The sequence below is a fragment of the Coenobita brevimanus genome, chromosome 93 (genome assembly GCF_032717465.1).
Source record: "Coenobita brevimanus isolate Jiangsu-jjx chromosome 93, ASM3271746v2, whole genome shotgun sequence".
In the NCBI taxonomy this organism is placed as follows: domain Eukaryota; kingdom Metazoa; phylum Arthropoda; class Malacostraca; order Decapoda; family Coenobitidae; genus Coenobita; species Coenobita brevimanus.
The window spans coordinates 48,382,126-48,396,226 of NC_137046.1; the positions used below are offsets into that span (position 1 = coordinate 48,382,126).

General features: G+C 42.1%; 1 protein-coding gene across 1 annotated transcript in view; it reads right to left on the minus strand.

The window, feature by feature from the left end:
• Positions 1-5,578: 5,578 nt before the first annotated feature.
• The window catches only part of BHD (folliculin), a 60,477-nt gene continuing 51,954 nt past the window's right edge, over positions 5,579-14,101 (minus strand). Inside the window, exon 12 of the mRNA XM_080282312.1 lies at positions 5,579-5,893. Within this exon, the coding sequence (XP_080138438.1) occupies positions 5,579-5,893 (315 nt within the window). The remainder of the gene's footprint in view (positions 5,894-14,101) is intronic.

Here is a 14,101-nt window from a genome sequence, read left to right on the forward strand (position 1 = left end):
TTAGGTTAGGTTGCCATTGCTCTGCTGAGGTTAGGTTAGGTTAGGTTACCCTTGCTCTGGTGTGGTTACGTTAGGTTAGGTTAGGTTAGGTCAGGTCACCTTTGCTCTGGTGGTTAGATTATGTTACCCTTGCTCTGGTGAGGTTAAGTTAGGTTAGGTTACCCTTGCTCTGGTGAGGTTAGGTTAGGTTACCCTTGCTCTAGTGAGCTTAGGTTAGGTTACCCTTGCTATGGTGAGGTGAAGTTAGGTTAGGTTGGGTTACCCTTGCTCTGGTGAGGTGAGGTGAGGTTAGGTTACCCTTGCTCTGGTGAGGTTACGTTAGGTTACCCTTGCTCTAGTGAGGTTAGGTTAGGTTAGGTTACCTTTGCTCTGGTGAGGTTAGGTTATCTTTGCTCTGTTGAGGTTAGTTTAGGTTACTCTTGCTCTGGTGAGGTTAGGTTAGGTTATGTTACGTTACCCTTGCTCTGGTGGGGTTAGGTTAGGTTAGGTTACCCTTGCTCTGGTGAGGTGAGGTGGTTAGGTTAGGTTACCCTTGCTCTGGTGAGGTTAGGGTAGGTCAGGTTAGGTAATCCTTGCTCTGGTGATGTTAGGTTAGGTTAGGTTGCCCTTGCTCTGCTGAGGTTAGGTTAGGTTAGGTTACCCTTCCTATGGTGAGGTTAGGTTAGGCTAGGTTAGGTTACCCTTGCTCTGGTAAGGTTAGGCTAGGTTAGGTTAGGTTACCCTTGCTCTGGTGAGGTGAGGTTAGGTTAGGTTATCCTTGCTCTGGTAAGGTTAGGTTGGGTTTCCCTTGCTCTGGTGAGGTGAGGTGAGGTTAGGTTAGGTTACTCTTGCTCTGGCGAGGTTAGGTTAGGTTACTCTTGCTCTGGCGAGGTTAGGTTAGGTTACTCTTGCTCTAGTGAGGTTAGGTTAGGTTACCCTTGCTCTAGTGAGGTTAGGTTAGGTTACCCTTGCTCTAGTGAGGTTAGGTTAGGTTAGGTTAGGTTATCCTTGCTCTGGTGAGGTTAAGTTAGGTTAGGTTACCCTTGCTCTGCTGAGGTTAGGTTAGGTTACCCTTCCTCTTCTGAGGTTAGGTTAGGTTACCCTTGCTCTGGTGAGGTTAGGTTAGGTTACCCTTGCTCTAGTGAGCTTAGGTTAGGTCAGGTTACCCTTGCTCTAGTGAGCTTAGGTTAGGTCAGGTTACCCTTGCTATGGTGAGGTGAGGTGAGGTGAGGTGAGGTTAGGTTAGGTTGGGTTACCTTTGCTCTGGTGAGGTTAGGTTACCTTTTCTCTAGTGAGGTGAGGTTAGGTTAGGTTACCTTTCCTCTTGTGAGGTTAGATTACGTTAGGTTAGGTTACATTTCCTCTGGTGAGGTTAGGTTAGGCTAGGTTAGGTTACCTTTTTTTTGTGAGGATAGTGTAGGTTAGGTTAGGTTACCTTTCCTCAGCTGAGGTTAGGTTCTGTTAGATTAGGTTACCTTTCCTCTGATGAGGTTAGGTTACCTTTCCTCTGGTGAGGTTAGGTTAGGTTAACTTTGATCTGGTGGTTAAGTTAGGTTAGGTTAGGTTACCTTTCCTCTGGCGACATTAGGTTTGGTTAGGTTACCTTTCCTCTGGTGAGGTTAGGTTAGGTTAAGTTAGGTTACCTTTCCTCTGGTGAGGTTAGGTTAGGTTAAGTTAGGTTACCTTTCTTCTGGTGAGTTAGGTTAGGTTACCTTTCATGAGTCATGTTGGTGATATTGTACTTAGTCCATAAGTCGTGTTTTGTTAATATTTTTGAAAGTTGAGAAAGTTCTCATTCATGTTTTCTGCAAGTCTCCCAATTCCTCTAGGTAAAGTTTCTAGTCGTCATCTCTGTCTCTCCACAATCTACTTTGTGCATAGTACGAAGTGATCTCTCCTTACTACCATTGATATATGTGTCTATTGATATATTATTTTGATATTGTCAAAGTCCACATTTTAGTATATTGTATGTTACAAAAAAATAATTACAAAGAAGGTACCGTATATAATAGACACAGTAGTAAAAGACATTGGTTTTTATTTCCACAGTATATATACTGTACACAAGAGTGGTGATCAAAAAAATAAACTACCTCGATAACTGCGGCAGAGAAATACGGACTGGAAACTAAGCTGTGAGGGTTGCCAGTCCTTATTTTCGTGACCTATTTATCGAGAAGTTCAGCGCTCACCCTTCTCTCTGATGCTTCCAAGAGCGTGCCCTGCTCATCACTGTTAAATACCACGTCTCTTATTACTCTGCCCAGCTAAAGTCGAGCACAGCTATACACGCAAACATGGCATACAACAAAGGATGAGAAGGGCTTTGTTAACATGCACTGCTAAACATACTGTGAAACCATGCAGCCTGTTTTGCATTAATGCATGTTAAAGATCAATGCAAAATAGTTTCATACATAAAAATCGCACATACTGTTTATCTCTTAAAAACTGAGCAATGCAAGAATGCGTCAAAATGGCATACCTCAAAGGACTCAGTAGGGCCAATTAACTTTTTCAGTGCAAGGACATTTTATTCCTGCTGATGTCACATGATCTTATTCAGACTTTTACCGTGGAGGGGCAGAACAGGACAAGAATAGCTGGGTATAGCGAGGGTCCAGGGTAGTCCAGAGCCAACAGAGCAGAACAGGGATGGTACAAGAAATCCTTCCTAAGCTGAATGAAATAGTCTGGCAGCAGAAGGAATAAACCTTAATAAAATCATCTGGGACATAGCAACAATAAACTGAGACGAGACATCACGGTATTGAAGGGGGTTAAAATATATCTAACATGCACTGCTTGTGATGCATGTTAAATATCCAACAACATTATTCCACTGAACGTAACAATTTTACACTCTTCACTATTACTTAGCCGAACTTTTCATTCTTTTCCAGCTGTTTTACAAAACTCGAGGCGTAGAAAGGCAATGATATGGCTGAAAATCCTCTTCACTGTATGTCTGTCACTAGCATCAGGTTTCAAGATTCTACTATTACAACTATTCTGACTGGAAAGAGTAAATTTTTTGGACAAGTTAAAGTTCAGAGTATAATCTCTGCAAACAAATACAACTAAAAAAAATACATAACTCATGGCCATATTACTATAACTAAGAATGCACAGGTGTGGACCAAATGTCTACATCTGTATTGATAGCAAGACGCCTTAATCCTGTAAGGGGTGGCCACAAATAAATGATCTCCATGTTGCCCTGTCCCCTGCCATTTCACTGCCCCTTCCCCCACCCTACACCTCCTCTCTACTCCCTCTACCTCACTCACATATCTTCGTCACTCACTCTCCACTCCCCCCTCCCAACTTACACCCACCCTCAGGGGCGTACCTAGAGATTTGGGAGCCCGGGGGGCTAGGTTCTTTGCGGGGTCCCCCTCCTGGAGGGGGGCCCCACAAAGAACCTAGCCCCTCTCATTCTCAAAACTTATCTAATATCTCAGTCGGGATTGTCGGGATGATAAATATATCCACAGCCTTATATTAGGCTGTGGATATTTGATTTATATAATATCTTTTAATGATTTTTGTAAGGAATTGCATATGCTATTGTATATCTATAATAAATTATTAAATAAAAAATCTTGAGAAAATGCAGATAAAAGTAAAACTGGCTACATCAGAGACTTTGTTTCCCTGTCCCTCCACTCCGCTCACTCCTATGTTTGAACTTCCACGAGTTAACGCCTTACTCCAGTCCTGCCGCCTTAGTCACTTAGTGTGTCAAGTGAATAATTTTATTTCACAGTAAATAATTTCAATTAAATTTCAATATGCAAATGGTTAGCGCTAGCGCTTTGCGCCACTGCGCAAGCTAAATATTAGACTGCACACTTGCCAAATTACAAATACAGTAAACCCTCGTTAACTCATGATAACTGGGTTCCAACCCTCTATAAATTAGCATTTTTACGAGTCATCAGGGTCTCCCCCACTCACTCCAAAAACACATTTTACAGTACAGTACATTAAAAAGAGAATTAAAACTAATAGAACCTTACCTTGTTTTGGTACTGCAGAGAAGTATTCAAGCTTGGAGGAAGCCTTTGGCAAGGTCAAGAGGTGGAAAGGGGGGCTCTAGGTCACTTTTCTGAACACTTTGCTACTAAAAACAACACTTTGAGCACTTAGAGTACACACACTTAGATTACTATACTATACACCGGAAAGGCCATTACACTACTGTATCACTTACATCACTTAACCTAAAATGTTCTGGGTTTGATATCAAACTCAGCACAAATTGAACGAGTCAAACGCCAGCATCGCATCGAGCCAACACCTTCTGCTTCTCCTGCTGAGTAAGGCTCTTCAGCTTAATGCCCTTCCTCCTGTATGGTACAGTGAGCCTCTTGCTACCATCAGAAGACATGATGGCAGGGTATGTAGGTCTTTTAGCTCAATAAACAAAATGTAACGCAATCAAATGCACTAGCGAGCAAAGAGAGATGTGACATAAGCAAAAGATGGCGGCAAACTGAGCGTCTCAGAGGCATGGGTGTGAGTTACGTGTTTACAAGCCTAAATTTCACTTTTCCCGTGCGTAAACAGGTTAATACAAACTATTCCCTCCAAAACATGTTACCACGTGGAGCCTCTTGCCTCATGACTACGACTTTAACCTCATTACCTCGTATTTCTACGAATGAATGGAAATTTTTACAAGATGATTTTTTTTTTAATTTTTCCATGATAGCCTCTACGAGTTATCCCGAATTATGATTTGTTGAAGTACGAATTAATGAGGGTTTACTGTAATAGAAAATAATAATAAAAAATAAAAGTAAGTATGCTAATTTATTTAAATATCTCAATATTTTACAGTAATTCCCACGAATATATGCGCAAATGGTTTGTGCTTGCGCTTTGCGACATTGCACAAGCTAAATATGTCAGAGTGGCACTTGCGCTTGCACAAGGTAGTGAACTGTGGATTGTGCATTGTGCTTGCGCAAGGTCCTTTTTCCTTTGCGCTGCCCACCACTGGTATCTGATACTATCAACTCTATCTCAAACTATCCACCATCATGCACATAAAAATTAGATCCTTGTGTCATATAATGTACAGTATAAGGAAGTGTCACACAAAACATTAAAAAGCTGACGGGGTACACATGGAGACTTTTGTACAGTAGACTACTATAATACAATATAATACACAGTATACTTACAATATGTTAATCTTGCAATGTACTGTACATCATAAACACTTCTGAACCTATGGATGAATGACAAAGCTTAAAAACTAGCTGAACTCTCACTTTGTGGATGCACTTGTAGTTTTTGGCAGGTCAACACCATATAATGTTGTGCATCCGAGACATATGACAGCAGTCAAGGGACTGAAGGCACTAAGGGAAAACACGAAATAATCTTGCCTCAGTTATAACCACAGGAACAGCAAAGATGATAAATATAGGTAAGTATAACAACAGTACTAAGCAACATAAAATGCATTATTTCAAGCTACTGAAATGTTCATTACAAAATTAAATGCCAACATGCACAATATTTCAATAATTTTCACTTAATTCCATTTAAAAAAAAAAAAAAAAAAAAAAAAAAAAAAAAACAACTATGCACTCTGCCCACTATTAGGCCTAAAATTCTTCGACCAAAATTCCAACAGAGGAACATCCCACTCAGTGGCACCAAGGGCAGACAACAACTGATGACGGCCACTGTCCTGGGGGGTACCTCCTGCCTCGGGTGATCCTGTCCCAAGAGACACTGGGGATCTAGATAATGAACAGTGGTGTCCTGGATTGCGTGAAATAGGTATTGAAGGAGTTCGAGGGAAGGTGGTTTGGGGAATGCTGGTTGGCACGCGCTGCTCAGGGGGCCCAGATGCAACTTTGTTTACACTCTGAACATGAATCCACACCTTAACCTGTTATAAATTATTTATCATTATTATCACCCCAGTCCAATCACTCAAGACATGGATAAAAATGGGCAGACTTCAGATTTTAGAAAAGAAAAATGGTAAATAGGAATGGCTATCAACTACTTGGTATAACAGGCCAATATACAATGTATTCATTATTCAAGCTTTCAAACTGCTCTTCCACTATTCTTGTTGTTGTTGTTGTCCCAGGCTCATTTGAGCAGAAACCCTGTGAACTACAGGATGATGCTGTCCTTCTGCAGTCCACCCTCCTCCTTCTGGGAGACAGGGAGGGGAGTTGACTGACATTTGTATAACTGAGCAGCAGAACTGCCAGGTTATACCAGTTCCACCACATAAGTCTCTCCAGCACCTACTTTCATCTTAACTTACTTAAAATGAATATTTATTTTATAATAAATAAGCATTTTCCATATGCATTTCTTTCAAACAGTAAAGAATGAGACAATCACAAACCAAGAGAAACTAACTCATGGCATTTTGAATCTCCTAGGATATAAATGCTGTTATGGAATTCCTATTTATCTGGGAAACACGTCATAACCATCCTGTACTCATCTTCATCATTACCCACAAGTAATCTACAACAGGGCAAAACAATTCTTCCAATGCTTTACTGAACTACTGGCAGTTAGCCAATTCCTTTCCATTTATGATTTCACTCACCCATACGGTTCTCCATTTACCTCTTCTCATATACCGATTTTTGGGTTACCACTGTTAACTCTCATTCATTTCATTCATGCATCATCCAATCCTACGTTGCCCCATGAGAAGCGTAGGAGCCCGGGGCTAGGCAAATTGGTCCTGACATTTAAGATGCAAGTAACCAGCCTCACTCACCCCTGAGTGGTATTATGTGAGCAATAAACTCCAACCACCCCTTGGATACAAACCTTCACCAGCTCAATCTAACTGGAGCTCCATAATTTAAAATACAGACTCTACAAGACTTAACTAACCCATGATTTTCCTCTCTCTCTCTTTCTTTATTTGTAAATGGAGTACAGTACTTTTTAATGGTAGGCAAGGGCACCTACCATCCACCCACATGATGTACTGCTACTTCAATTGACCCTGCAGTGAATAAAAAGGCTAACTGGTTTCTTGCACTCCCAGAGGAGAGTATTTCCTACACTGGATGGCAACAATAAAACCAACAAAAGAGTGGATGGTGGTCTAAAGAGTTATGGTGGTCCAGCTAGATGTGGCCCATAAAGGTTCTTGCCGAAGGGATGGTTGTGGTTTTCTGCTCACATTATGCCACTCCAAAGCAAGTGACTGGATACCCAAATCTTAAATGTAGAGACTAAACAGCCTAGCTCTGGCCCCTAAGCTCCTGATGGGGCAACAAAGGATTAGATGATGGGCAAAGTATTCTGCTGATAATGGGATACAAGAGAGTGTGCTTAGTATGGATGGTCATAAGGAGAGAATGGATGTAGATAGAGTGATGAAAATGGGCGTGTGAATCAATCTGAAGCTGGGAGGAGCCATGGTATGCAAAGGTGGGTAAATATGATAAATAAAGGAAAGCAAGGTATGGTGGTCAAGGCTGCTAGGGACCTTATGGGGGACCAAGCTTGCTGGACACGGTTTGTACAGAGTAAAGTGACTGTCATCAGACTAACTAGACCTGGCAGATGCATCTAAAATGCATCTTTAAAGAAAAAAAAATTACGGTCTATACTGTATTTATATGCAATGGTATACGACAGGGTGATCCAAATATTGCATTCTGCAATCTTATATGCTGTAGTGGTGGCTTAGTCTGCTAGCACACGGAGAAATCAGTGGTAAAAAACAGGCACAATAATGCATAAGCAGGTTTATGAGAGGTTGAATACAGATAACATCAGTAATACTACTTAAGCCATCCCCAGTACATACAAGGATTGGATTGTTATATATGGACCACCTCATTTACAGTATATGCAAATGTTTAGGCTTGTGAGGTGAAGCTAGGACTCCATAGGCTTGAATGATGTGTGACTGATTACATGGCCATTTCAATGGGCATGATGTTGGTAGTTCTCCCACTTTTGTAAAGTACTTTGTAATTTCCTTATCTCTGGATCCTATCATAAACCATCTTTGGGTTGGAAAGAGGCAATGATGATGACGACAACAATGATCATGAATGATGGATGACGACAACGATGCTAATGCTGTCTCTTCCTTTATTCAAGAATCTCTCTTTTTGTCCTTCTATGCAGAACCTGGTGCTACCTTCTACAACCCTCTCTCTCTGCACTCCAAAATGTATGTTATGTGGTCTTTATTCAGTTCCAGTTTTTTTTATGTTATGTGGCCTTTATTCAGTTCCAGTTTTTTTATGTTATGTGGCCTTTATTCAGTTCCAGTTTTTTTATCCATCAGTTAGGATACAACGGACACTATCTATCTATCTATTGCCAGACGCCTCAATCCCGTTTGGGGTGGCCACAAACAAATCGCCTCCAAGTCGCCCTGTCCCCCGCCATTTCACTCCCCTGCTCCCAACTCACACCCCCCTCTCTCATATACCTCTCCACCCCATCTCTCCATCTCATCCTCGGCCTCCCCCTCCCTCTTTCCCCCTCCACCTCACTCACATACACTCTCTTCGTCAGTCTTTCACCCTCCATCCTCTCCACATGGCCAAACCACCTCAGTGTGTTCCTCATAACGCTTCCTATCACATCCACATCAACACCACAACGCTCCTTTATATCCTCATTCGTCAGCCTGTCTCTCCATGTGACTCCACAGGCTCCTCTTAAATAACTCATTTCCACGGCTCTCACTCTTGACTTGTGTCCTTCCAACAACGTCCAAGCTTCACTTCCGTACGTTAGAGTTGGTATCACAATACTGTCATGTAGTAACTTTTTCACTTCCATGCTCACTTCCCTGTTTCTTATCACTGCTTTCAAAGAACCAGCAACCTTTCTTCCCTGCTGTACCCTTTCAAGCACTTCACCCTCCAAACCTCCATCCTTACTCATCACACTACCCAAGTACTTAAACGTACTCACATTTTCCAATTCCTCACCATCCAACCTCGCTGTACATTCACTGACTTCACCTCTCTCAAAGACCCTCACTTTACTCTTCCCTACATTCACCTTTAGATTCCGTTTCTTACACACTCTCTCAAACTCATCCACCAAGCCTTGCAGCTCCCCTTCGTCTTCACTCAACAACACAGTATCATCTGCAAACAACAGTACAGGAGTTTCCAAACACTATCCTCTCTCACCAGGGCCACTCCAACATCCACTACCCTACCTTGTACCTCTTTTATTACCCCATCCATGTACAGATTGAACAACCATGGAGACATGACACATCCCTGTTTCAACCCAACTTTCAAAGAGAAAAATTCACTTAGTTCCCCATCCACACGCACTGCAGCCTTCGCACCATCGTACATACTCTTCACAGCATTCAACAACTTCCCATCTATTCCATATATTCTTAACACTTTCCACAATCCTAGTCTATCCACCCTGTCATATGCTTTCTCCAAATCCATGAAAGCCGCATACAACTTCTTTCCCTTCTCTAGAAACTTTTCCACTAAAGATCTGAGAATGAATATCTGATCTACACAACCTCTTCCCTTCCTAAAGCCTCCCTGTTCTTCTCCAACTAATTTCTCTGTTCTTTCTCTAACTCTGTCAATAAGTATCCTACCATATACTTTTCCTATTATACTAAGAAGACAAATGCCCCTATGATTACCACACACTTCTTTTTCCCCTTTTCCTTTGTACAAGGGAATAATTATACCTGACTTCCAATCCTCCGGGACTCTACCTTCCTCCCAGGCCAATCTGCACATCTTCCACATCCATTCTACTACTATCTCTCCCCCATGCTTCAGCATTTCACCACACACTCCATCAATTCCTGGGGCTTTCCCTGATTTAACTTTCTTCATTGCTTCCACAACTTCTATCCTACTGATTTCTTCCTGTCTTCTCACCTCCCTCCTTCTTCCAGCCATTCCCCAGCCACTTATACTCGCATTACTTCCATCCTCCACGTTCAGCAATTCCTTAAAGTGTTCTCTCCATCTGCTCACTTTTTCTCCCTTCTCCACTAGTAATCTACCATTTTTATCTTTCACTCCCCTGCTAACTCCACTTCCACCCTGTCTTACTCTTTTCACCTCTTTCCAGAACATTTTCTTACAGTCCCTCCACAACGGACACAATTATTATTTTTATTTATATTTTTTTTTTTATTCATTTGCCAACCAATCCAGTGCTGTCCTACCAGGAGGATGGAGGCCCATGGCTAGGCTACTTCTGCCTTAAATGTCTGCATTTAAGGCAGAAGTGACAAGCTGCTTGACCCTCAGAAGATTAACTATGCAAGCAACCACCCCTCGGAACTGGACCATATTTGGATGGACAGCTTTAGCTCACTGGACCACTAGGGATCTAGAAATTGTATAAGGGCAAAATGACTAATGAACATCAAAACACAGCACAAAGGCCTGCTCCTGATCTCCTTTTGTGCTTCAGAGAAATGTTCTATAAAGGGAAAAGTGCTTGTGCACCGTAAGTTGTTCTGAAACATGAAGATAATTTATGATATTGCTCCTGTTACAAACTATCTTCCATCCCATTCCTACTGCTCAATGGAAGTTATTTCCTTTAACAATCTCTGTGTATAACATACTGTATATGCAAAGACAACCCCAGATGAAGCAATACTCTTGTTATGAATTCACAGGTTCAATTCCCATGATGTAGTTGGTTTTCTATCATTTAATGCCAACAAGGGGAGCAGGTTGAGTCACTATAGCAGAATTGGTCATAGGCTTCTGTCCTTCACTCACCAGCATGAGACTACCCTGAGATGCGCAATACTCATTTACGGTACGTAAAGTGAACTTCCTGATAAGGTGTGTGCATACTTTAGAGAGAATCTTATGAACACTAGAGTCTGCTTACACCAATATGCTCAAACTTACTCTTAATAACAGTATATTTTGTGAACCCTTTATTTCGTGTGTGTGTGTGTGTGTGTGTGTGTGTGTGTGTGTGTGTGCACGTGCATGAGTGCGTGCATATTAATCCTGGCCTGTCTGGCCAAGCAGACTTATCAACTGAAGGCAGGCAACTGCTACTGCAGTGGGTGTATAAGAAATGTAGTGATATTAGAGGTAGGCTGCAAAATACAGTCATTGCTTGTTTTATGATGTTTTGGTTTACGATATTTTGTTAATGATAATAGAAAAGTTCCACCCGAAAATTCGATTTCCAATAAATTTCCCACTACAGTATAACGATTTTGCCATTGGAAAACGCCAGGCACATGCAAGGTGACCGTCGCTTGTCTCAGGCAAGATGGCGGCCCCGGCGTGCGGCGCACTGTTATGGTTCAGGTCCCGCCTTCAAAGCCCTGTCTTTCCAACTTGTTCATGTGTGCCCCCGTTACTGTCATCTCTCAGCCAAACATCGTACTACAGTACAGTAATCCCTTAATTCACGCGAGGATTACGTTCCCAGACCCTTTGCGTATGTGGTAAATTCGCGTATACATTCTGGCCATGTGTGCACATAATTATGCATGTGTATTAAGTGTATTACATCTGAATAATACTGTTTAAGCACTACATACATCTTATAAACTAGCATAAAGAATGATAAACAACAAAAATGTAAGAAACTTAACACTTACTGAAAACTGACAAGCACAGGCATAGGTGGAGACACTTTAGCACAGTATGGTGCACTAGCCATCACTGCCTCCCATATGCTACATTCTGCCTTCTTTATTGTACAAACAGTTGACTCATTCAACCCAAACATACGGTTCCAAGACAATTCCCTGTAAAGTCAATTCACCGTCAAAACATGGGACGATTCCCCGTCAGGACAATTCGCACCTTGGACGATTCCCCGTCATTCTATAAAGATACTTATTATTGATTAATTTATACTTTAATAACTAATTTTCAGGGGGATATTATAACTCATATAAGTAAAAAACTACTGTATTGTACTTGCTAAATAAATTGGTATGTAAATAAATAACGGGGAATCATCCTGACGGTGAATTGTCACCAACATTCCTTCCCTAAGTTTGTCCAACACTTTAACTTTCTCTGTCAGCGACATCACTTTATGAGCCCGCTTCGGTGTGTTACCACATACATCACTAACACCATGCTTAGGCCCCATATTGACAAACAAGGCAAGCAATCACTGAAAGGCAGAAAAATAAGCCACAAATAACAATTCGCCAGTCACGCATGGTTTGACCGTCGGATTCAAACTGACTGTAAGGTGCATGGTATACCGACCTCCCACACACACACACGTATGCACACTGGCAGCGGGTAGGTATTTTTACATTTTATTTATTTCTCTCATATATTAAAATTATTTATTTGAATACTATAATTTTGTTTTAATTATTGTATGAAAATTTGTGGATAACCAAAACTGCACGAAAAAAGTTCGTGTGAATTATGGGATTATTGTGGATCTGTGTGCCCAGTGGTAAAGTCAGTGCCAGTGTAGGCCCCAGTGCTATAGCTGGTGCAGGTATGGGTCCAAGAGCTAAGGTTGGTGCAGGTATGGGCCGGATTCCCCTCCCCCTAACCTGTTCCTGTCTGACTCAAAGGCTGACCACTAGTGCCCGTAAGCACAGGCTGTCCCCCAGCCTCGGGGGGGACAACTTGGAGACGACTTGGACCAACACAGGAAGGAATGAAGGTGGGTTGTCATTTATGATTCAGTCTTGGTTGGGTGACTTTGGGAAGTTGAGTTGACATAACCCCCCTTTTAAAATGGGTTTCAACGTACCAATTTACGATGAAATCGGTATACGATATGGTATGACCTGATGTAACCCCATCGTAAAACGAGCAATGACTGTAATGCTGATTTCCTGTGTGTGGTGTGTCAGGGAGAGCACGTAGTGACTGGGAGGCATGAGAGGATTGATCGTGTTGGAGAATCTCACACATGTGGAGTTTAACCCCTCCACACCAGGCTATAATTACCAAGGCAGTCCTCTCAGTACGGGCAATTTCCTGAAAACAGCTTGTTTTCAAGCCGTAATATCTCGGAAAGTATAGCACTTAGGAAACAAATTAACCCATTAACTGCTCTATACAGCCTGGGCTGTTTTGAGTGTGACTGCTCAATACAGCCCTGGCTGCACAGGTGAATCTTGAATATAGTGCCATGGTGACCAAGGCTGACTCATGCAAGCATGTTTGAGCCTTCAAAACCAAAACCGAAACCGAAAAAGAAACCGAAAACCATACATTCCAATAGGGAATCAGACACTTCAATGTTCATTCATCGCTTTACCAAGGTAAATATTGAGCTAATATTTCGTTACTATATCCTACTTTGGCATGAGTTTTCTCATTTCCTAAGACAAAATTTGGCCTTTGGGAAATTTCATTTTTACCCCTATGTCTGCGCACCACGGACACCTCCAAAAAACCACCATGCGCAGTTAACAGGTTAAAGACCATATTACTCACCAACTCTTCTTGCAAATGAAAGTATCCCCAGATCTGTAGGTTGTTTCGTTGATGAGTAATGACGTGAGGAAGAGAACTGATTTTCGGCGTGAGAGCAAGATGTACTGTATTTGTGTGTCTGCCTGCAGCACCGACTATGACTTTGCTCTCAACGTGATAATTTCTCCTTTAATAGATAAACTATATACAGTGGCATCCAAGGCACATCCTATGGAACTAACACTGAACCCTTTCCAAGTACCCTTGGCAATAGGCTTGGCAGGGGTGGATGAGACAAAAGTCCACGTGAGGCAGGAATGAAGAAGGCGTAAGAAACTATCTTCCTACACCTGGCAAACTCACACAGACAACTGAGGTATGGTTGGCTCAGCTGACGGGACTCTCTCCCCAGCTTTTAGTGATGAGATCAAGTGGCTGCCACTTCAAACTGTGGTGTGCGAACAATTGCAGTTCCTACCATCACCCAGCAGGAACCTGGTGCCTATTTGCCGTCAGTCTATACCGACATCCAGCGGTAACCTGGTGCCTATTTGCTGTCAGTCTATACCGACACCTAGTGGTTTGGGGTTAACTATTTGGGGGACACATTATGTGCTGGAGGTGGGGCTGGAGCTAGCTTTATGGCTAGGGAAAGGAAAGGTTGGACGAAGTTCTGGGAGCTGTTGCCTCGCCTGACACTGAAAATGCTCTCC